General features: G+C 43.0%; 1 protein-coding gene and 1 long non-coding RNA gene across 5 annotated transcripts in view; both read left to right on the top strand.

The window, feature by feature from the left end:
* The window catches only part of RORA (RAR related orphan receptor A), a 389,378-nt gene that overhangs the window by 342,399 nt on the left and 24,531 nt on the right, over window positions 1-22,448 (top strand). For all 4 annotated transcript variants that reach the window (XM_032122711.1, XM_032122715.1, XM_032122714.1 and 1 more), the window contains one exon: window positions 15,799-15,884. In XM_032122711.1, the coding sequence (XP_031978602.1) occupies window positions 15,799-15,884 (86 nt within the window). The remainder of the gene's footprint in view (window positions 1-15,798; window positions 15,885-22,448) is intronic.
* Window positions 3,313-4,223, top strand: LOC116450340. The gene is made up of 2 exons (XR_004242765.1): window positions 3,313-3,500; window positions 4,100-4,223. It is a non-coding gene; the product is annotated as an uncharacterized LOC116450340 (long non-coding RNA).

Here is a 22,448-nt window from a genome sequence, read left to right as displayed (position 1 = left end):
TTTTCCAAATAATACTTAGGGAAGCACAAATTTGGAAAGGCTTTGGCTGCTCGTTAACCATTGAGGCACTACCAGGAGCATTACTACAGCTGTACCCCTGGTTAATAAATTGCTACAGTGAGAACAACAGCTGTCTCTCTCTGGAGAGTCAAGTACCAAAACGAACAATAATTTTTCACTTTGTCAAATGGTTTTTACAATCATTTGGAATGCTTGCTTAAAGAAGCTTATTTTACTTCATGAATGCTCCATTCAGGAATAGGGAAACTTTAGGCCTGAGCTGAGCCAATGGTTCTTTGTGGAATTTGTTTCCTCTCCTTTCACTTCCATTATTCTCAGAAGACCTCTGGCTGCTCCCCCACTTATCTCTGCTTCCAGTTGTCCCCTGGGAGCTTTGGATAACCAAAGTTATGCTGCAAGTATTCTTCAGAGAGTAGGAAGGGGCGGGGGGTTGAGTTCTGGTTAAATGTTTTGGGTCTTTATTGAGGGCAGTATAGTAACTGATTGTGTGAGTCTTTTGAAATAGTACAGTGTTAAAACTCCAACAGATTTGGAGTTCCCTGGTGTTCGTTGCTGTCCGTTTTCTGATGTGTGCAGAACACAAGCATAGGAAGAAACATCAGCAGGAATGATGGGTAAAGACTGTCTCGAAAGGGTCGAGAGATTATGTTCATCACCCAGTAAGTTTTTGTATGGCTTCATTCAGCTCTGGTTACAAGGTGGTTTTCTTGTCCTGACAAAGTGGTGAGGCTTAGCTCGTGAACTGGTTTGGATTGTCTTTGGATGAAATGATTGCAATCATACAGGAGCTGTTTCTATTATTTTCTTCTAACTTGTATCAAGCCTCCTTTTTTTGGGGAAACATAAATTGACATTCACTAATTGCCAGCTTCTACCTTTTTGAGTGATTTGGCCTTTAGAACATAGTGTTAACCATGTGAAGCAAGTTGGATTTTTCATTTTAATCTATTAAATGCACTTAGCAACACTTGAATCAGCAATCTTATTCTGTAGTCTCCTGTTCATACTTGTATTTTGCCCATTCTGTGGGTCACAGGACTGTGTTCTCCTTATTGAACTGTCCGACTTGTTTGAAAAAGGTGTCAGTGTTTTCTCTTTGGGGGAATCTTTTTTTGGTGGCCATTTTGCAATTTTGTGAATTTTATAAACAGAAGTACTTAGGCCTTCATATAGATGTTGATGGTCAGTTCCATCAAGTTCCTTTGTTTTCAGTACTGGGTTTTCCAGGTTTTTTGTGGGCTTTTTTCACTCGGAAAACATGTAACACATGTGACCAGAGACTTATATAACACGAGATGTCTCATGTTGAGGTAAGGAAACCATCTTCGAGCCAGATATCTGAGACCAGTGTTGTGTTATCTCCATTGCAAAGATAACAGACATTAAAATTCTAGAGTCTGGTAGCCAAATGGCACAGCACCAAACAGGATAGATTTTCTTTTCCCCCGAGTGGTAAATCGTGTTAGATAATTCATGATGCAAACTGCTGTTATTTCTAGAGTATGTGAGCCTCTGATGGCAGAGCAGATTTTCTTACCTCTCTAGGTTAGATGAAAAGCTGAACGAACTTTGAGAACTGCAGAATATGGCAGTAGCTTTGCTGCAGTAGATCAGCTGATACTTCTTTGCTTGTATCATTTTACTCCCTGGTGTCGTTGGAGTGGTGCAGCTCTTACGTTCTGCACTTTTTTGCCTTTTTGTGAGGAACAAGCGGGATTGCAGATAATGGGAGAAAGCAGTGGAGCATTCATGGCAATAATTTCCAAGAGCTGGAGATAAATAAGCAGGCAAAGTTGAAGACTTATCTGGGTGGGGGTATTAGCATTTTGAATACCCTCTGCACAGATGCAGTTATCACTTAATTGACTTTACACTAGAAAGGCACTTCGCAGCTGTAAAGAAAAACTTCTGCACGTAGTCTACAGTGGTTCCTTTCTGCTGTACCAGACACTTGGGCTGCTTTACTCCCGGTGTCAGCTACGGGGGAAGGAGAGAGCCTGTTTGGGATCTGCCCCTCACAAGCTCGGTTGTGGTGTCCAGCACTGGCCCTTCCTTTTCGGGATTGCCCACAGTGGCTGACCCACGGCTGCGGGAGGGAGCCCTTGTTCTCCAGGGCTGATTGCTCCCAGGCCAGTCCTGTCCCTACAGGGGCTGGGGCCGCTGTCGCCGCCTTGTAGCACCAGGCCCAGTCACTGCCCTCGGGGTGAAGTCACTGCAGCTGGTCCTGGGTCTGTCTGCCATTCCCACCCTGTGTGAGAGCTGGGACCTGCCTCAGCGTCCCTTCCTGAGGATTTTGAAGGCAGTGGAGAGTTCTGCATTCGGGGCTGCAGCGATCTGTGCCACACACGGGGCCGTGATGGATGGCTCCCCGGAGAGGCAGCGCGACGGGAGCGAGCTGTTCTCCTGCGGCACACGCGGCTCCCAGGGCAGCACAGCCACCTTCTCCCCAGCCCCGTTCCGTGCGGACAGGAGGGGGAATTGTGGCAACCCGGAGAAGACAGCTTGTTCATTTTGTTTCTAAGCCGTCAGAAACAAAGAAGGTTGTTTTGAGTCTTAAAGGAATTTTGTGGGGAAAGAGTCGATTGTGTGGTGTTTGGAGAGGCTGCAGTCAGACCTGTCTCTGCCCTGCTTTGCAGAGAGCAGGCTGCTCTCTTGCAGATGATACCGTGCCTGTGTTAACCCAGCCAGTGCATTCTCATCGATTCCTTTAATAGACGAAGACGGGTGTTTGGTGCCTGAACACCTTAGTTTTCCCACCCTGATTTGCTGAAGGTTTGTCAGAGTTGCGCAGAAAACGTCAGCAACACCCTCAATTTAATGGGGTCTTTTTCTGTGGAATAGTTACTTAGTTTGCTTGTAGTCATTATTTTAAATTTTGCTATCTAAGCATGTTAAGGTTTTATTGGTATTATTCCTTCAACAGCAATATTGGTTACTCCAGGCATTGTTTAAAAGCTTTTTTTTTTTTGGCAATTCTTAAAGAGAGATTTGGCTTAGAGCAAAATCAGTAAGGGGAAAAGAATTAGGAAATCAAACCCTTCCTTTCCCTTTTTGAACCTCTCAGTTTTCCAACCTCATATAAGTACGTGAAAGGGGTTTAACAACTTTAAATTGGATTTTGGAATGTCAGATGACTCTAATAGCCTTTGTACACAAATAACAACAGAAGAGCTGATTATTGTTTCTGGGCTCTGTGATGCATTTACGTAATCATTAATCTTGGCACTTCTTTATCTGCAGCAGATTAGGAGGCCACTGTCATTTTGAAGACTGCCATTAAGTAGACTTTGTTAGTGTTTAAATATGTGAAGCTTAACTTTAAGCTTCCTTAATGTATGCAGTGGAGGTATCCTGTGCCTTGAATAGAGCTGTTGGAGTAAGTTTCAGTCACATATCTGCTGCCACAGTCTGACCTCAGACATGGGTTTATGTAGTGTTTGTTAATCAGCCTCTGAAGACACTTTGAAAGCTTTTTAAAGGTAAAGCATTAATATATCTGTTTGCTATCAGCGAGCAAACTTGCTTTATCTACTACCTTTCAGTTGGTTTAATCATTGAGAGGCAGGAAATTAAATGCTATGAAATGAGTAGGCAGAAAGGGTGTTAATGGAGGTCGTAGCACCTAATCTGATGGTGGCAAAGGAAGAGCTTTTGCTAGACCTTTTCTTTCCACAAGCTTGTAATTTTCTGGAACGTTTTTGTGGGCAGCTACATTTTTTTCTTTCATGATCTTTGTCATGAAATGAAGATGGTTTTCAAATACTGGGTATATCATATATATAGACATCATGAGAGTATAAAGAGGCACAGAAACAGAGCTAAGTCCTGGGAGATAGTGTGAGCTTGGTTGGTGGGGAATATCACTGTAATGTATGGTTTGAAGAAAATGTTTGGGAATAAAGCTTTCTCTGTGGCAGGAGTGTTTTTGAGGTTGTTTGACAGACTGATGGTACATTTATTTTGTAATGTAAGCCAGAGCCCGTAAGATTTCCATCTCTAGTGACAGTATCTTGTATGTTCTCCGTGGTGCAGTTTTTGGGGATGGGTCATAGTGTTTTCTTCCTGTGCTCTTTTCCAGGAGAACATCTGAGGAATCCTTCTGACCCCACATATACACTAATATTGCTCCCTCTGAGGTGGGGCAGGGGCTGAATAAGGTGTCTTTCTTGGAGAGAAAAAAAAAAGTATATTTGTTCAGCAGAGATTTGACCTTTTGTCATAAAAAAAGCTGTAAGCTTTCTCTAATATTTGTGTTTGCCAGTGTCTTAATATGTATCAGGAAACATTTATCAGCTGTAAACCATTGCTTGGTTTTGAACTTCAGTAATAATTTCTTTGAAATGGAGGAAACACGGGTGTAGTTAATCTGTTTTGTGCTCCCACTTCAAAACCTTGAGAAGTAGCTTCTTCTGGTGTCCCTCGGTTTTATTCATCCTCTGATGACCTCTGCAGAGGACTCACAAAGAGGAGCTGTGACAAAACCACACTATACACTGGAAATAATGGTAGTGGAAAACATCTTTGTATGAAAAACATGTGACCCTGTGTCAGGCTAGAAAGATGCAGAATATGGACTTCAGGAGAATTTTTTGTGTGAGGTTTGAGGGAACCTGGTTGTGATTTGCTTGCAATAGCCATAAATCACAGATGGAGTTGCAGAATTCACGCTCAGTATTGGCTGCTGTGTGATGAATCCAGGAAGGAGGTGTTGGAGGGAGTTAATAAATGAGGAGTGCAGCTAAAAGGCTTTTTACTGTTTAGACTTCTGGAGTTGGTTTTGGTTGTTATTGTTCATCTCTTAGATGAATCATCCGAAAATGAAAATTTAAACTAGACATTTAGAGTGCACCTTTGTGAGAAACTAATGATTTTACTTGGCATACAGCATCAAAGGAAGCCTTTTTAATGACATCATTTCATGTACAGCCAAAAAGAAAAAGAAAATATCTTAAAAATGCAGATGTAGTCACTTCAGAATGATGGAGTTTCTAGTCTGGGTGAAATACTTTTTTTTTTTTCCCTGCAACTTTTTCTTTTAAAAGTAAATTCAGGTTTTGAGTGGTTTTTCATCAAAGTGCAGCTCTCTTGTAGGGATGTGGTTTCTGCACCAGTCACATTTGTCTGGCTTTGACTTATTCATGCAGAGTCCCATTTCTCAATGCACAGTGACAGATCCTGCAATTTCTGCAGAGGCCAAACCCTTTATGAAATCTGTGCAGCCCAGCAAAACAGCAGGACAAGGCTGAATCATGGCAAACACTGTGAAGGGACACTTTTTGGGTTCCCTCTGCTTTGTCACATCTTCTGAGTTCATTCCATATTCCTCTTTACAAACTGCCGTGCTCTCTCCGAGGAGCCAGCTGCTAAAGTGGAACTCGACTTGGCCAAATGGAAAGTACCAAAGGAAGCATTGTGTGCGTTGTGATGGAGAACGTGTGGTGGGGATGGGTTGCTAATCAGAGTCAGCCTTCTAAGGAGTCGTGTGAGGAATTGTTAATGCTTGGTCTGAAAGCTCGGTGCACATTTGTACAAGTGATGAGGCTGCAGCGGTACCTACCCACAGTCAGCTGGTGCTGTAGGCTCAGTGCATGTTCCCTCAGGTTCTGGGCCTATCACCTTGCTAATGAGTGTAGTTGAAATTGTAAATAAGTTTGACACTATGTTGCAAATGATTGTTTTTTCTCAGGTCTGTGTGGTTGGTTGGGTTTTGTTGTTTCCTTGTTGATTTTTTTTTAATCAAGTACCTGTGGCTGTCATCTGGTCTGTGCTGGTAGGCAGCCTAATAAGATCACTGAACTGAGATGGAATTTTGCAAATGGATAGCACAGGTGTGTGTAGCTTCTTAACAAATCCAGTGATGGAGCTTTCATGTTGTATAAAAGGAAGTCAGAGGCTGTTTACCACTGCTCTAAAAGACCTTTCCTTAATGAAGGCTGCTGTAATTCAGGTACCAACTGAGTGCCTCTCATACTCCTGCATGCGGTAACTCTCTGCTTGGAAATAGGGGCCAGAATGATTGCCTTTCGAGAATTGGTCATTTGAGGCTGTTTGCAGCCTAGGAGAACTAACTCAGGTAAAGGTTGTTGTGCTGTGTTGTAGCTGACTTGCTGAAGTGCTGCTTAAAATTGGTGAGTGGTTGATAAGTTCTTTATTTTCCTACTACAAGCGAATAAACAGAAATGTCAGATTTTCCCCTAAGCCAGTGCAGTCAATTAGGGAAAAGAAGGTGGGAGGACAGTGTTGGAGTTAACAAATTCCAGTCTTCAGAAGACCAGGTCACACTTCAGAGTAGGAAATTACATCAAATGGGGCTCTGTGCATTAATCTGTGAAAAAAATGGGGTAATTTGGACTTTTCACTCTTTAAAATGCTACATTTCTTCAAGTCTTTCTTTATTAAAGTCAAGTCTTTATTAGTTTCTTCTAGAGATTTAGGAAATGGGGCAGAAGTACAAATACATTTAAGCTTTTCAGTACGGGTTTCTTTTTGAAGGAAAGGGGGAGAGTTCATTTAGTATTGTCCAGCTAACTCCAGCAAATAAATTAATCCTATTCTCCTGAAGATTTCACATTTTGTTTTCCTCTCCATTAGTAGTAGAGAATGAAAGAGCAGCATACAGACACCAGGAAGGACAAATTGGTGTAGATTTGCTTTTCCCAATGCAAGAGAACAATAAGTTGCAAAGACTACAAGAAACCTCAGTGCGATTGAGCATTCAAGGCCACTTTGCTTCGAGGTGCACATACGTGTTGGCCCCCAGCTCCATTCTCTGTGCCATTTTTCATTTGACAGACCATATGCACTGGGTGGTTTGAGCAGCACAGGGATACAGGCTGGATCACAGTAGAACTCTGCTTGTGCCCTGCTGCAGGTGTTTGTCTTCACAAATGCTCCAGGCTAGTCATCATCTGTAGGAAGAAATTAAGGATGTCAAAACCTGAGTGAACTCTAGAATCCTGTAAAAACAAGCATGATGGATTCACACAAACTCCAGCTTGCTGCTTACTGGATAAATGCAGCAGCACATTAGAGCAGCCAAAGTCAATGCTGGCAGTTCTTGGGGTAATAGCTCACACCTATGTGGCTCCTAAAACTTGTATTTTGTGTCATTTTATCAAGAGAAACGCTTTGTAGGTGTGTCATTAGACCTGTAAGCTTTGTTTTTGGAAGTGAAAAGGGAAAGTAACAGAAGTCAGACCACCAGCACTTCGCTTGCACAGCTCTGTAGGAGCTTCTCTCTCAGCAGTGCTGAGCGCTGCAGATTTGTGGGGCTGGAGCTCTGCTCATTGGTCCCTGGGGTCATAAGACCAAAAGCCGAGATGTGGCAGTAAGTACCAGTCATCTGAGGTAGCTGTAGGTAGAGATAAAGGATGATTATCCTGCTTACCTAGATAGAGGAAACGAGACACCAGCTAGCATCCCCATGCTCGCAGCATAGCAGGACTAGTGAGATTATAGTCTCTGTAGTACCTATTTCTTGACATGCAGTTCAGAGCTTTGATTAAAACTTTACTATATTTCATTAGAGAAACACATGATTTCAGTGTCACTGTGTTTTCTTTTCTTATGAAAAACTTCTTTTGAATTGCTTTATTTAACAAGAATTCCATTTAGCCTGGTCAAATTAATCATGCCCCAAGCTGTGTACATTGTAGCCAGTGTAACTCCTGTTAATTTTCAACCAGAGAAGAAGAGACAAATGAAATAATTAAATGTTTATTTGTAAGCACATGAGCCACCAAGAAAGTGAGAAACCAAAATGTGGCAGAAAAAAAATGGTGTTTCATGAGATTTGGAAGTCTGTTCCGACCATGTGGAAATCATCAATCCAGTCTTCAAATGCTTTGGTTTTGAAATGCAAAGGACAGCATTGCATAGCAACACCTTTCCCTTTGTTCTTTGCCATTAAGTTTGTTTGCTATGCCTTGTTACTGTGTCTGTGTGTTGTGCCTGGTGAGGGACAAAAAGGGACCCTCCAGAAGAAGTTGTTGCAGTTGGACAGCTCTTGGTGTATATTTCTGCCATCTTCATTATTTGTGTGTAAGTTCATGAACGTAGTAACAAAGCTGGAGCTTGAGGAGCTCCGTAGATTCCAGAGTGGGAAGATGTTAATTATATGCCCCAGATGTAACAAGGGATTGATTGTCCCAGGAGCTGCTCATCTGTGCTCCTGGACAACAGAACACCTCTGGATGTGGCAGGCCTGGCTATTTTGGTTGAGCCCAGACTTGGACTTCAGTGGTTTGATGTTACAGTTTGGTCTGTGGAATGGTTTAATAATGTGACCAGAGTCCTAAGCTGCAGTTGTCTCTACCTGTCATTCCTTCAACAAAGGAAATCAAATCATCTGGCATTAGCTGCATTCATTGCTCAGTCAGGAAAAGAGTGAGAATATTTCTGGATGGATAAAAACAAGATAGTGGAGAGACATGAGTGTTACACCGGAGGGAATTAGAATCATGTAGTGTTGTACACATGAACAAGAGGGAGCAAATATCATCTCTCTGAGTTCCTCTAAAAACCCTCAGATAAGCTTTTAGTTTGTGTTCCTAAACACTTGCAGAAGTCCTAGATTCTTTGTGTTGGGACTTTGTTTTGATTTTTCTTTATAGGAATTAAAAATATTATGATGATATTAGGGCTTTTCAGCAATTTTCTATTTGAATATAACATTAAAAATAGAGACCTCACCACAACAACTTCACTGAAACAGTTTTGCCTGTTAGAGAACCCAAACTATTTTCCATCTTGCCTTCTTCCGTTAGCCATTCAGGTGTCTTTGTTGAAGCCAGTGCTTCATGTAATAGCAAAGCTCTAGTTCTTTAAATTAAAATTAGTGTCAGTAAAATTTCTTGTGGCTCAAAGGAAAACAATAACCCTAAACATCAGTGGTCCTGGCATGGGAATATGAGCTCTTACTGCACTGTTCCCTCCCGTGTGCCCAAATCAAACAGAGGTTGAAGGAATTCAAAGTCAGTCTTGCAAGGCCCAGAAGTGCTCAGGTGGTGCCATGCTATTTATCCTGTATCTCCTTTAATATGAACATTTCCAGCATTTGGGAATGCTGAGAAATGTCAGTGACCTGCTGAGGGATCCAGCTGTGCCCAGGCCCACAGAGCTCGTCTTGGCATTGCAGCATTTCTGCCTTGTGTGTTTGAGGTGTTGCTCATACTTTACTTTTAATTAATACTTTGGTGGCCATGTTCGTTTCTACTCCACCCATCACACCCACGGACTTCAAAAGATTTGTACCAGTATAACCTCAGTATTTATTTTATTACCAGTGTGATTTCCTAAGGAAACAAGGCTTGGAGAGGTTGTTTGTGTTTGTCTGGTTTTCAGCTCATCACCCCAATCCTCCCCGTTTCCAAAACATTTCAGCCAAGCTTGAGAGCATCAGTGGTTCCAAAGATGTGAAAATTGAAAATGCCAGAAAGTTCCCCATCTGATACCCCCCTGAGGGACAACTTGCAGCTGAGCTCAGCTGTAGGCAGGAGAATCTGTAATGGAGAGGAAGATGCAAAGAATATCCCATGTGCTGGGAAGGCTTCTGCTGGAATTTCAACCTTACTGGACCCCAGAAAAATCCAACCATGAGACACAAATCTCTTTTGTTAGTTTTTCACTGGAGCTGTCTGTTTCCAGGTCTGTCACTGCAGTCTCCAGTGGGGCCTGCTCAGAATGCCTTTATGGTGGGGACTGTGTATGGAATAAACACACCTTCACACAAGGAATGGGCAGGCTCTTGATCGAACACTTACTGTGTGTTCCAGAATCGCCTCAGATATCTCCCAATCACCCATCATCCCCAGAAGCACACAGGGGTTCAGTATTTCAGGGTGAGTGGACAGATGGTCACTTCACAGAGTACATGAATGGGGTGGGCAGAGCTGTGCTGCCACCAGTGCTCAGTTCAGTCAACTGCAGCGTTTGGAAGCTGCAGGTGTTCGGAGGCGAGTAATTTGCAGCCAGCTCAAATTACTTAGGGTACATGACAGAGCAAATTATTTAGGTAATGAAGCTGAAAATGCAGGAAGATTAGAATATTATATAGTAAAATGATTCCATGTTAATTCAGTTTGTGATCAGATATCATGTTGCTTTAAATACCACATTACATGCAGTACCTTTGTTTGTGTCAATGAATATGTATGAATATGTCACTGAATATGTATGCCTCCTAATTTAATCAATATACTTACAAACAGCACTGGCAGGGATGTCTGGCACAAACTACATCCCTCTAGAAGCAGGTTGGCCCAATTTGTGCGTGGATCATGTTCATTTCAGAGCCCTTCTGAATTAGCTGCACAGTCGTGCACACCCAGTGAGGTGGGCACAGGTGAGCCACATCCAGGGAAAGGGGTGGGAGGGGTTGCTGCAGCCAGGGAAGGGATTCCTCCTTAAGCAGTGCCCTGAGCCCCAGGAGGTCCCAGCTGCAGCCCTGCCTGCTGTCCGTACCCCTGTGGAGCCTTAGTGCAGGTCCTCAGCTCCTTGGCAGCTGTGGGTCAGTGAGGGATGCTTTCCCCGGAAAGCCATGCAGCCAAGAAGGATGCACAGTGCCCACAGAGGTTTTAAGGAGTAGAGACTGGTCTGGCAGACTCATCAGTATCTGCTGAAGTCCATCCATACTGAGTGGAAAAGTGTATACCTGGAATTTCTGGGTATTCTGCCTCAGGAGCTGTGACTGGGAGCTCCTTAGATGTGCTTGTGTCTCACTGGTGCCAGCAAACACAGGCAGTTGGGACCCCGCACACCCTGGGAGAAGAGAGCACCTCCTACACAGCTTTTCCTTTCCAGAAAATGCTGATTTTTTTAGTTCAGAAATAGTAAGAGACAGTAGGATTTACCTGACTTTCACCTTCTAAAAGTTAGGCTTGTAATTAAGGTATCATTAAATTCCTTCACTGCTGAGTGAAGAGGAGGCATCTCCACTCAGGGGTTCATGCTGTTTGTCTTGAATAAGATGAATCATGCCCTTTTTCCTCCTTGCTTTCTCTTTCTTCCTTCCTTTTCTCTCTTCCTCCCTTCACTCTAGAGCAGACAAGACAATTAACTTCATTCATTACCCAACTTTCTAGATCACTCAGGTCAGCTGGGTGGATCCCCCAAAAGACAGGAATGGGACCAATTTTTGCATCCACTGAAGAGCCCTTCCCAGGATACCAAATCTGAGGTCTCCTACCTGTTGTGAATTGGGGAAAAATTGTTATTTGTATGCACGTACAATTCTAAAATAACAGTGTGAAAGTAGAAAGAGGAAAGGAAAAGAAAAATCCTTTTTCTACCCCAAGACAATTAATTCAGTAGAAACAAACATTTTATTCAGAAACATTAATGGGGAGGAGAAAGTTTCTGTCTTTGAAAAATAATTTTTTATTTTAAAAAGTGTGTTCTCCGAGGTGGACTGGTAACACACTTTCCTGGGCTGAGGTTCAGTGTGTTTCTGTTTAAGTGACAGACCTGGGGAGAAAGGTGGCCTGTGCTTTGCTTGGCTGTACAGGCTCTTGACCTGATCTGAGTCTGCCTCATGAGTTAGAAAGAGAGAAATTAAAGATTACTATGAGCTTGTACAGTGCATTCCCTTACAGATAGAGAATTAGATTTTCTCCCTTCTCTACTGCACAAACTGGACAAGGAATAAAGCAACATTTCATTATGTGGGAATTAATAAAAAGGGAGAGGCTGTCTAGAGGGTTTGGTTGGGGGAGGGAGCTTGAAAAAGGCAGGCAAACCCAGTGAAACTGTTCCAGGTTTGGGGAATAAACTCCCCTAGGGCAGGAGGGAATAAGGGCATATTCTTCTGTTCCAGGTGCCAGCAGAAGATGTCATTGAGTGCTCTCACTGGCTGGCTGGTACGCATGTTCCCTAGGAATTAGGTGGAGGCGATGGTGTTATTTAAGCATACCAGAGCTACTTCAGACAGTTGCCATGTGAAGACACGGTGGATGAAGGAAGAAAAAATGTTCGGGGGGAAAAACACTGGCTTTTTTCCCTGTAATACTTGGGCTCAAGTTCCTGTTCTGTCTGATTTTGAGCAGATCAGAGTCCACACACCTTTTTCTGGAAGCTCATCTGACATTACAGCAGGAGGACGGTTACCAGACAGTCTGGTGATAGGAACAGCTGCAAGTGAAGGCACATTAACTGAGGGGTGTTAGTGGATGGCAGAGGCCCTTTGCTGTGGAGATGAGCGTGTTTGACATCAGTTTGTAGGGATTGCTGCCTCCAGCCCTGGGAAGGTCCCTTCTTTCTCTCAGGAGTCCTTTCTGTAGCAACTTGTTTGGTGGTGGGTCTTGGTGCTGGAGCTTGCATTTGTTGCGCTTGGTGGTTTGTTTGGGCTTTTATTCCTCCTCTTTGCTGCCTTTGGCACAGAACAGCCTTGGTAGGATTTTGGAGCACTGTTATTTCAGGGTGTGAAAGAGTCTTAGGCCTTTAATCTGGGAGTACAAACTACATCTGTCACCTGGGTATCTGTGGCGGTTCCTAAGCAACCACAAGAGTTTATTTTTTTCTGCAATTCATATTTAAGAAATAATTTGCTCATGCATGAACCAGCCTGAATCAGCCTGAGCACCACCCCAGGAGACAGAAATTGTAAACTGTAATTTAGGCTAATTCTAGTCTAAAGCATGAATTAGAGTATTTTATGTAATCTTGAAAAATATACCATATAAATAAATGTAAGCAGAGAACAGGTACAATTAATTTGAGCACAGTAGGAAGCTTTAAGTAACTCTGGGAATGTGAGAAACCAAGTCAGAACATATTCTTGACATGTAAAAATATTTCCCACCTGCCTTGTTTGCATAAGAACAAGGTTTTAGCAAGTACATATTTGCATGTCAAAGTTAAAAGTGGGGAAAATATTTTCACCCTTGTAAGAAAAAATGCATAATCTTGGCACAGGCAATTTGCATTTAGTAAGTTTAAAGTATCTTAAGTCCTTTCATGCTATATGGGAAGTGTGTGAACGTGCGACAGGGGTTCCATTTCAATGAGTTGATTTGCAAAGGTACCACGTGGAGCAGTAATTGATCTGATCTCTCTGTGCATTAATTTGTACTACAATTGGTTGTGGCAGTCCCCAGCGATTTGTGCATCTGAGATTCATCCCATTGTCCTGCATCTCAGAGTGCAGCAGTAAGTTGGAGTTTTAAATGCTGTGTGCCTAATTGAAAGTAAGTACCTTGAAGATGTAAATTTGGGGAAATCAGGAATTCTGAAACTATACCTGATTTGGTGCCGGCGCTCATAAAAATGATGTTAGGGAAATGCTGGTACAGCTGGACCCTGTGAATCTGTGGAGGTTCTCTTACACCAGTAAAGCACCCTGGAAAATGCATTTGGGACTAATTATGGCACCTTTTAGACTATTACTAACCTAGCTTTAGGCCATCACTTTGAAGGCATGTTACATTCCTTCAGAAACACTCTGCAAATGTCCTGTTGCTTAAGAAATAGGGATTGCATAGACAGGCTTCATGGGTGATTTAACTAACATGCTGGAGATTGTAGATAAACTAGATCCAATTATATCATACCTATTCAAAATAAGGCAGTAATTATGTATATAAAAGTGAAATGTAAAAAATACATTGCCATGTAGCTGTGGAGATAAGCCTTGTCACTACCCTGTCCAAGGAGCTGCAGAAGGCTGCTAATTCACTGCAGCAGAGGAGAAAAATAATCATATGTTGAAAAGGCGCAACTGGGATTTGGGAGAGCTGTTCTGGAATTTGCCCACAGGATTGCTCTGTGAATTTGAACTGCACATGATACAAATCCTGAGTTTCTGTGAATTTCAGTCTGTTCTCCAATTTGTTGATGTGAAGGGGGGGTTATGCCACCCTTCTGCTGCAAGCTCACAAACATGAGGCTTTAGTAATAATTCATGGAGCACATTAATGAAACAGCACACGTATTATTTTTCCCTTTTATTAGTTCACTTCCTGCTCCATTGTGTTTAATGTGTTAGCTGAAAGCAAAGTGAAATTAAAAACCATTTTTGGGGAAGAAGCATTTCCTTCCTTAAGTGTCCTAAACAGACCTTTTAATTTCAGCCTTTTATTTTATCGCTGCAAGGATGGTGGGGATTAAAGGTCAAGGATACCAAGGTTGTTATGATGGAAGCAGATGCAAGTGGTGTCCTGCTGTATGGGAATACTTAGAAAGCTGCTGATACAGAACTGCCTGGCAAAAGCCCTGTAGTCCACAGCTGTTGGGCACTGCCTTCGCCAGCAGAGCATTTTAGCTGCTCTTAGGTTCCTGGGAGCAAACAGGTCCCATTTGGGTGCTGCTCAGCTGCCCCATTTGATGTACCTGGAGAATATTTTGAAGTGATATTTTAGCACAGTGGGTGCTGTGCTACAAGTCTTCTGGCTTCTGCTTGATAGTTATCTTATGCTTTGGGCCACATCCTGAGCTCTGTTGGGCTGCAGTGAAATGGAGCACACAGCAGCACTGCAAGATGATTCTTGAGTAATAATAAGCATCCGGTTAGGGATTTAATGGCATGCAAAATGCAATGTTTTTAGAGTGGACATGACTTTCTGAGAACAGAGTACAACTGAAGTTAAGCTAATGCATTGTAAGACAGTAGTATTAAATGTGATTTTGTGTGTTGTCACAGACTGGATAGCCGTAAATTGGATGAAAGAGGAGCTCTCAGTCGGGCAGCTTGTGAATGGATTTGAGCTCCTCAAGGAGGTGAACAGCACTTGTTAATGTATCACAGTTACAGACACAGAAAGAGTTGCACTTGTACTGTTCCAACTAAGCCACTGCCGGAAAACTGGTGCAGTTTCACCCTAACACACGGCAGCAGAGCGAGGGCTTTGCTGGGATTTCAGTCAGCTACCTGTGTGTGATCTGTGTTTGTGAGCACAGCCAAGCACACGTGAAATGTGCCCTGCTGGTATTTGATCACTAAAGCAGTGCCTGAGCACGGTCTGTCCAAATTTGCCAGCAAAATGACTGCAGCCTTGCACTCCAAAAGGAGTTGAGAGGTGTCCCTGAGCATGCAGGAGTCCCTTCTTGAACCCATGTATTCAGATGGGAAGGTGCTTGACTTAGAGGTAGTCACACACTGAACTGAATTCAGTAGGTAGGTCAGGGCTTTCATGCCTTATAACTGTACGGCATTTTCCAGACTCTGCCAGCTCCTTTGGTTTCAGTAAACTGAGTGCTTCTGTATTTTCCTGCCTTGTTTGTTCTGTGGTAGGTAATACACAAATACGTACTGATAAATTCCCTTTTGATTCAGATACATAAGTTTTGGGTTTCCCATGCAGAATGGAGTTGCTCTTTGTCTTGTAACTTCTCGTTAGGGCTGGCCAGTTGTGTGTGCTGGGCGGATGCTGGTGGCTCTGGTAAGGGTGGTGTGTTCGCTTCCAGGCAGGGCAAGCTTTACAATTACCTGCTATGGTCTCAGATGAATACAGTTGGAAGAAACCTTTCTTGTGTCATCTTAGCTCTTTGGCCAAAATGTGAACTCTCTTATTCTTTTTGGCTTTGAAATGCTGATTGTAGCCTTCTTGTGGGTTCTTAAACACCTTCTCAAATGACCCATTTTAATAACCCAAAAGCTATTATATAACGAGCAGCCATAATTTAGTCCAAAGCTCTAGGGGATCCTTGCAGTTCAGCAATGAATAGTTAATGCAGTATAATGTTTAGCAGGTTATTAGTTTTCACTGTACAAATGCTGATCAGGGAATGCTTTTATAAGGTGTTTAAAAGAAAATGTAATTAACTGGTTGCGTGCTTCTGTTGCAGCTCAAATTGAAATTATTCCATGCAAGATCTGTGGAGACAAATCATCAGGAATCCATTATGGTGTCATTACATGTGAAGGCTGCAAGGTAAGCTTCTGAAATACTAGGTCTGAAAAAAAGCATTTAGCCTTTTGATAGTGATTATTTTCCCTCTTTTTTAAAGAACAAGCACTGTACCTAAGTTGAATATAAAATCGTTGGGGATTCTGAAGTACTGGTTTTATTTGGGCTTTAAATAGGACATTTCTGTGACACACACAGTTACAGTGCTGCAGATTTTAGGACAATCCTCAAAATCACACAGTTGTGCTGGGTATGCTGTAAATTGTCTCTCTCTGCATAAGCAGAAGAGGTACAGAGAGATGATCTGCTTCAAGCACACCACCAAGAACCTGTTCAGTGCATTCAGCCGAGGGAGGGTGAGTCTGGCTTTCTTGAATCTCCCTGTCTCGTTTTACTCTGTAAATTGCTATGAAGCTCTGTCAAAATAGGTGGGAGATGTCCTCTCTGTTTTCTTTTTCACTCTGCTACAGTTACAAATCTATTCTGTTTGGCAGGGGAGATGGTGTTTCACAGTAGCACATGCTCCTGGTGTTCAGCATGCTCGGGTCTTGCTGGGAGCATTACCTGTTCCTTGTAGTGCAATCACTGCTGTGTAAGGTTTAGGCTTTGAAATTTTTCCTGGAATTGTACCTTTGGTAAATCTAATGAAAAAGAATTGCACTAGAAGCATTAATATTTTGTCCAGGGTGTCTGTCACAACCAGGAATTAAACTGGACAGTGCCAGCACCAGGCAGAAGTGAAGCTGATCACTCCTTTTGATCCCTAGTGCAGAATTATGGCGCTGGCTTGAGGTGACACAGTGTGCACAGCCATACTCTGGCTTGTTGCTCTCTTCATGTATGTATGTTGCACTCCCATGCTGATAGGTTTTCTCCTGTTAATCTATACTTGAGGTGTGAAGAATTGATGTTTATGATAGTTTTTAGTCTGCTCTCTTGACCTGCTTGATACTACAACCCACCTTCAAAAAGTAACTTCCTTGCATTCACATAACAAAGTTTTCTTTTGTATTTTTCCAAGGAAGATTTTTGTGTTTTCATTAACACATCCTCTCAGACTTGTGGAAGTATTGATAACAAGGAGGGAAAAAAAAAAGTAAGAATCTTGGAATTATATGGGAACAGCACCTTCTGCCCTTTGTGACTGCTGTTGCAATGGAAAATGCAAGAAATGCACTAAAAATGCATTGATAACAAAGTGGTGGCCTTTTCCAGCTTTATGTGGTTAAGCAGCCTGTGTCCAATTTCAGCTGTGGGAAGTGCAGACATTTGCAGTGAGAATTCTGCTGTTTGACTGTTTAGTCAAGGATCAAGTTGTGTTCAAGGTCTGAGACCTCTTTAATCTTTAAATGGTTTGGGACCAGAGTACCTGCGAGAGAGATCCGTGACATCCAACCCTGAGTGCAGACACAGCGGGGTTAATGTGGTGCTGATGCTCGGCTGGGCCTCCCCACATGGGTCTTCTCCAAGAGCAAGAGCCCAAGGACAGAGAAGCTGCCAGCTGTGTTTTCCTTCCTTCATCTTCATGCACTTAGTGAAAAATGCATGTGCAGTATACTATGTTTTAGAACAAATGATTTTCCTTCAAATGCTGTATAAGTTGAGTTCACTTGGAGCTCTGTGCAATTCTCTGCTTCTGAGAATTCCACCAGAATGGTCAGCTGGTGGGAAGGGCAGAAGGGATGCTCGGCACAGTGAAACCCATTTGAATCTTGAAGGCAGAGTGAGAGAAGTAAGACAGTGGCCCAGTAAATGATTTAGGCATTTTCTCTTCCTCTTGAAGGAGCACAGTAAAGTTTTATAGCCATACAATTTCAGGCAGAATTTTAAAGCCAATTAATATCAACTTAGTTAACCAAGTTATTTTCCTTTGAGAAGCTCACTCCTAAAGAAACTCAGTCTTCTTTAATGCTAGAGCCCAGATGACCTGCAAGTGACAGACTGGAGCAGTGCTTGTGGGCACAAGTCACAGGAAGAGCGTGCATGATTGTGACCTAGACAGCATTTAAAATGCCCTCCTGTGGCTGATGGATTCTCTTTGTGCTACGCTCTTCCACAGTAATGTCAACAGAGTCTCACCCAACAGAACTATTTTGGCTGGCGAAAAGGTTGGCATAGCTTGGCTTCTGCCAAAGCATCCAGGTGTGGATTGGTGTGGGTTTCTTTTCCCAGCTTTTCTGTGGCTACGACTGCTGCAGGTTTGAGCATGCTTACATTGCACTTCATGTTATGCTAAACCTTCCTGTAGTGGTTTTGATTCAAAATATCCATTATTTACTTATTTTCCTTCTGTGAGATAAGAATTAGGAGAAAAGCAAAGCAGGCACAAACCTTAAACAGTTGCAGTACAATGAAAGAGCTTTATTACTAACAGAATTAAAAGTAAAGAGAAAACAACGAAACAAAATTAAAGTAAATTCCCCCCCCCCCCCCCTTTCCAGCACTTCTCTCCTTTTATCCAGCTCACACAAGGGATAACAGAACATGGGGTGTTAGTCAGTGTTGCAGTTCTTGAAAAGTCTTTCTCTTATGCTTAAGGAAGAAAAGGTTTTCCTTCAGTTGCACGTGGTTCCCAAACTGCCACCAACAGCACACCCGCCCGGAAACAAACAGTCTGCTGTGTGTAGAACATCTCTCCCATGAAGAATTTCACAGTTCTTTCATACTACAAAACATGGGCCATCACATGGGGTTATGCATCTTTTTAAGGATAAGTTATTTTAGCCTGCACACAGAGGCTTTTCTTCGCCACAAGTCTCTAACAGCCTCTCACTACTTCTATATAGCCTGGCATAGGCACTCTTCACAAACTTCATAGGTACACGAGGATACTCCATCTCCCCATGTTCTTCAAATGGATTAAAAAGAGACAAACAGTTTGTGGTATTACGGTTTCTTACCACGGCATGCAAGAAGGTTTCTTTTAAGCTGCGCGCCAGAATCGCGGCACCGCCCTCTTCTCTCCCGTCGCCATTTCCAGCTCCGTCCCACGTGACTCACTTCTCTTTCTCTCTGACTCTGAAACCGCCATGTTGAAGGGTGTTCTTGTTCGGGCTTTACGGTGGGGAAAGCCTCGCTCCCTCTGTGCTGCTGGCTGCACGGTGTCCTCTTCAGTTCAGCACGAAGTGTGCTGGCTGCAGACAGGAGGCTCTGCCGGCTCCCGCTGGCTCCGCCGGCTCCGCATGGAGAGGAGAGGGACCCGCCTGTCCCCAGAAGCTGCGCTGGATGGGTTTAGCTGTGAGCAGTCCATGGCTGGTTTTAGCTGCCTGCGGCTCTGGGACAGTCCCCCCCAGCGACCCAGGGTCCGTGCCGTGGTGCTGAGAAAGGGGGAAAGGGGCAGTGGCCCCGGCCCGGCCCAGCGGGGCCGGGAGGCTCGGAGCCCCCCCCACCTTCCAGCAGGCGAGCTCCGACCAAAAGGGGGAGTCCCGCCTTTCTGTGCGGTTTAAATATGTAAATTGTGAGAAGCGTAATTGGTCTTAAAGACTGTCCATCAACTCAGGGTCAACCCAACACACTTCCTTTGTAAAATCTCCTTGGCTACAAAGACCTCGTTCCCAGTCCTGTGCCTTGGCTCCTGCAGCCGATGTCCTGCACAGTCGCAGAGAAGCCAGTGAGGTTCTGCACAGGTGCCACAAACCCATTCGTGTGCATCAGATGGCGGGACCAAGGCCGTGGCTGTCAGAAGGGAACAGCTGTGCTGCTGCCCTCAAGCCAAGCTGTCAGGAATGATCTACAAGCAGCAACAGCAGCAGCAAAGTCGGGTGTTTTCAGCTTGGACTGGTTTCACTCCACTTTGGCGTGAACTTTAATGTTACTTAATCGTAATGTTAACTTAAATGTTACTCTCTAAATACTGATAACCAGCAGAAATATAATTTATTCAAAACTTAAAGTGAAGTTTTAGTTGCAAAGACCTACTGTGCAGTTCTAGTGTGTATCACAGATGAAATCACAGACCAGCTCTTGACAAATTGACTTTTGCTGAGCCCGTTGCTCTTCTGCAGCTTTGCAACCCTTGCATTTCACAGAGTTGAAAGTGTTCTGGCCAGGTTTTGTTGTTATATTGCATTTCACATAACTAGACTTGAAGATTTGTAATGAAACCCATTAGTGTTTCTTGGGAAGTTTTCATTTCCTACCTTGCTATGATGTTGCTGTTTTTATGAAGTTAGTGGCAGTGTTCTGCACAGGCCTTGAGTACTCCCAACCCATCAGCCTATTTAGCTCAATCTGAATCTGCCTTTAAAAAAGTAAATTTAACATCCCCTCATCTTCTCCCCCTAAAGTGAAAATTTGAGGATTTTAGCCAGGTTGTATTTTACACTTTATCTAGGAGGGCTTCTGTGGCTTATTACAAATAAAATAAATTTTTAAAGAGAGGGTGGTTGTAGGAGTCCTACTGACAAAACTGCTCTATTTGTGTGGGGCACTTCACTCAACCCTTAGCTGTGGGAACCCTTTAACAACCTTTTATGCTGTAGGAGGGACCATGCTGGGAAAGGAGAGTGGTTTGTACACATCCATGTTCTTTTCTCCTAGCTGAAAGTTGAACTCAGTTCCACATTGTCAATGAATTATGTAATTTAATTTGCAGATGCAGTTACTTGGTGTTGCTGTCAATAGCACATGCCCAGCTGACACACCAATGCAGTAGTGATCCCTCTTGTTACCTGACTGCATGCAGCTGGTCTTACAAAACCATCCATGCAGGGCATTTCTGGGCATTTCAGACCTTTCATTTCAAAGGTTTGTCAGTACTGGCTTTTGCCTCGTGTCTTTTAAGACCTCGGATGATCTTGTTCATTGTAACTGCAAAGAACGTCCGGGTTCTTTACTTCAGGAAACAGTACCTGGTGTTCTGTCCCTGCCCATCTTGCTTTTGTTTGTTGACAAACACAAGCTCACTCCTGTCTTTATTATCATGTAAAACTGAATGGTTTTGCTCTGTTTTCAGTGACACTATAACTTTGTTATCAAATATTTTATTAACACTGTTTAATAAACAGTATTGTCAGAGCACTGTCCTCTCTTTACAACTAAGATACGTGCTGCTGGTTATAAAAGGGTTAAAAATCCGATTTGGATGTTTGCATTGTATTACAGTGTATTTTTCTGATGTTACTTTAAAGAAAATTTGTGTTGGTTTGCTTTAGAAAACAGTAAAAGAATGACTCCCCCCAACTAATTGTTAATTGCTCAGAATATTGCAAAACTTAATGATACGTGGAAGTCTTTAAGTATTAGCTATAAATCATGGGATTATGAATAAGCCTTTGTTGTCACAGGCTTGCATACAGTCATTCCAAAACGTCTCCCATTAGGATGCACCAAGGCAGCTGTCAGCTGTTTTCTTGTAATTAAACAGCCAATGAGCAGCTAATTAAGACATATGTGTATACAGAAGTGGAAGTGGGTATGTTAATGAACTGTAGGAATCAATTCATTAAATGAAAATTTGTCAAAAGACCAAACATGAGCTCAGCGTTTCAGCCTGTGCACGGTGGAGAGGGGGCTTGTGTGGTGCCATTTGGGGCACAAGTGAAGCACAACTGGCTCTGGAGCCAGCTCAGACACCACCATCTCCAATGCTGAGCTGCTGAGCAGAGAAATCACTGAAACTATTAATAGACTTTGCAAAAACTGCTATTTACATTTCAAAGTCTTTTTTAACAAGTTGTTATTCAGACTGACTTGCAGATGAAAAGTTCTTGCACCCTTTTTTCCCCAAACCTGATTTCTTGGCAGCAAATGAAAACCCATAGACTGTGTTGTGTATAAATAGGAGTCTGAAACGCAGGGACCAATCTGTGGCTTGTAATGTGCTCTGCTCTTCTTCTGGCACCAAGCGGATCCATCTGCAGGAAAAGAGAACGTGCAGAGCTCAGTGGCTGGGGCTGGATCTTTGCGTTGACTTCAGGAGGGGCCGAGACTTGGCCCCGATGTGCCGTGGGCCAGAGTGGTTGGTCCAACACTGGGGCTCCCTTAGTGCAGCACCAGCTTTGTCTCTGTGCTTGATCAGGAGGGGTGGCTCTGCCTTGGCCCACTGGGTCACATGAAATAATGGCTGTAAACATGTATGCAATTAAAGCATGTGGCCTGGGCTAGCTTGCATAAGGCTTGAACATATACACGTGTACCAAGCATGCATCCACCTCCTCCTTCCTGATGGAAAAATTATAGCCAGCTCCGTGCCTCTGGCAAAAGCTAGGGAATAGAACAACAGGATAGAGCATTTCTCCTTTTAATAAAGGAGGGAAAAAACCTAGAAAGAAACTGTAGGTACTTACAGAAGGCTCCTGTAATAGGAACTTCCCCACATGTCTTATATGTGAAAGCCCAAGGACCACCAAAAGCTTACAAAATTCACAAGTAAATGACAGTACCGTAGAACAAAAAATTCTCATATGACCTTCGTTGTCAATTCACTCCCAAATCTCAGATACCTGTGTTTCTGAGCTCTGGACAAGTTTAGATTAGTTTTTGAAGTTTGTGGGAAGGTTTTTTTGTTTCTTTAGCTACTACTGATGTTTTCTTTGGCTTGTTTTTAAAAGCACTCTACTGTATCTCTGGTTTGTAAAGTGCAAATGC

The sequence above is a fragment of the Corvus moneduloides genome, chromosome 13, assembly GCF_009650955.1.
Source record: "Corvus moneduloides isolate bCorMon1 chromosome 13, bCorMon1.pri, whole genome shotgun sequence".
In the NCBI taxonomy this organism is placed as follows: domain Eukaryota; kingdom Metazoa; phylum Chordata; class Aves; order Passeriformes; family Corvidae; genus Corvus; species Corvus moneduloides.
Note: the sequence above shows the minus strand (reverse complement) of the source record. Positions and strands in the feature narration are given on the sequence as shown.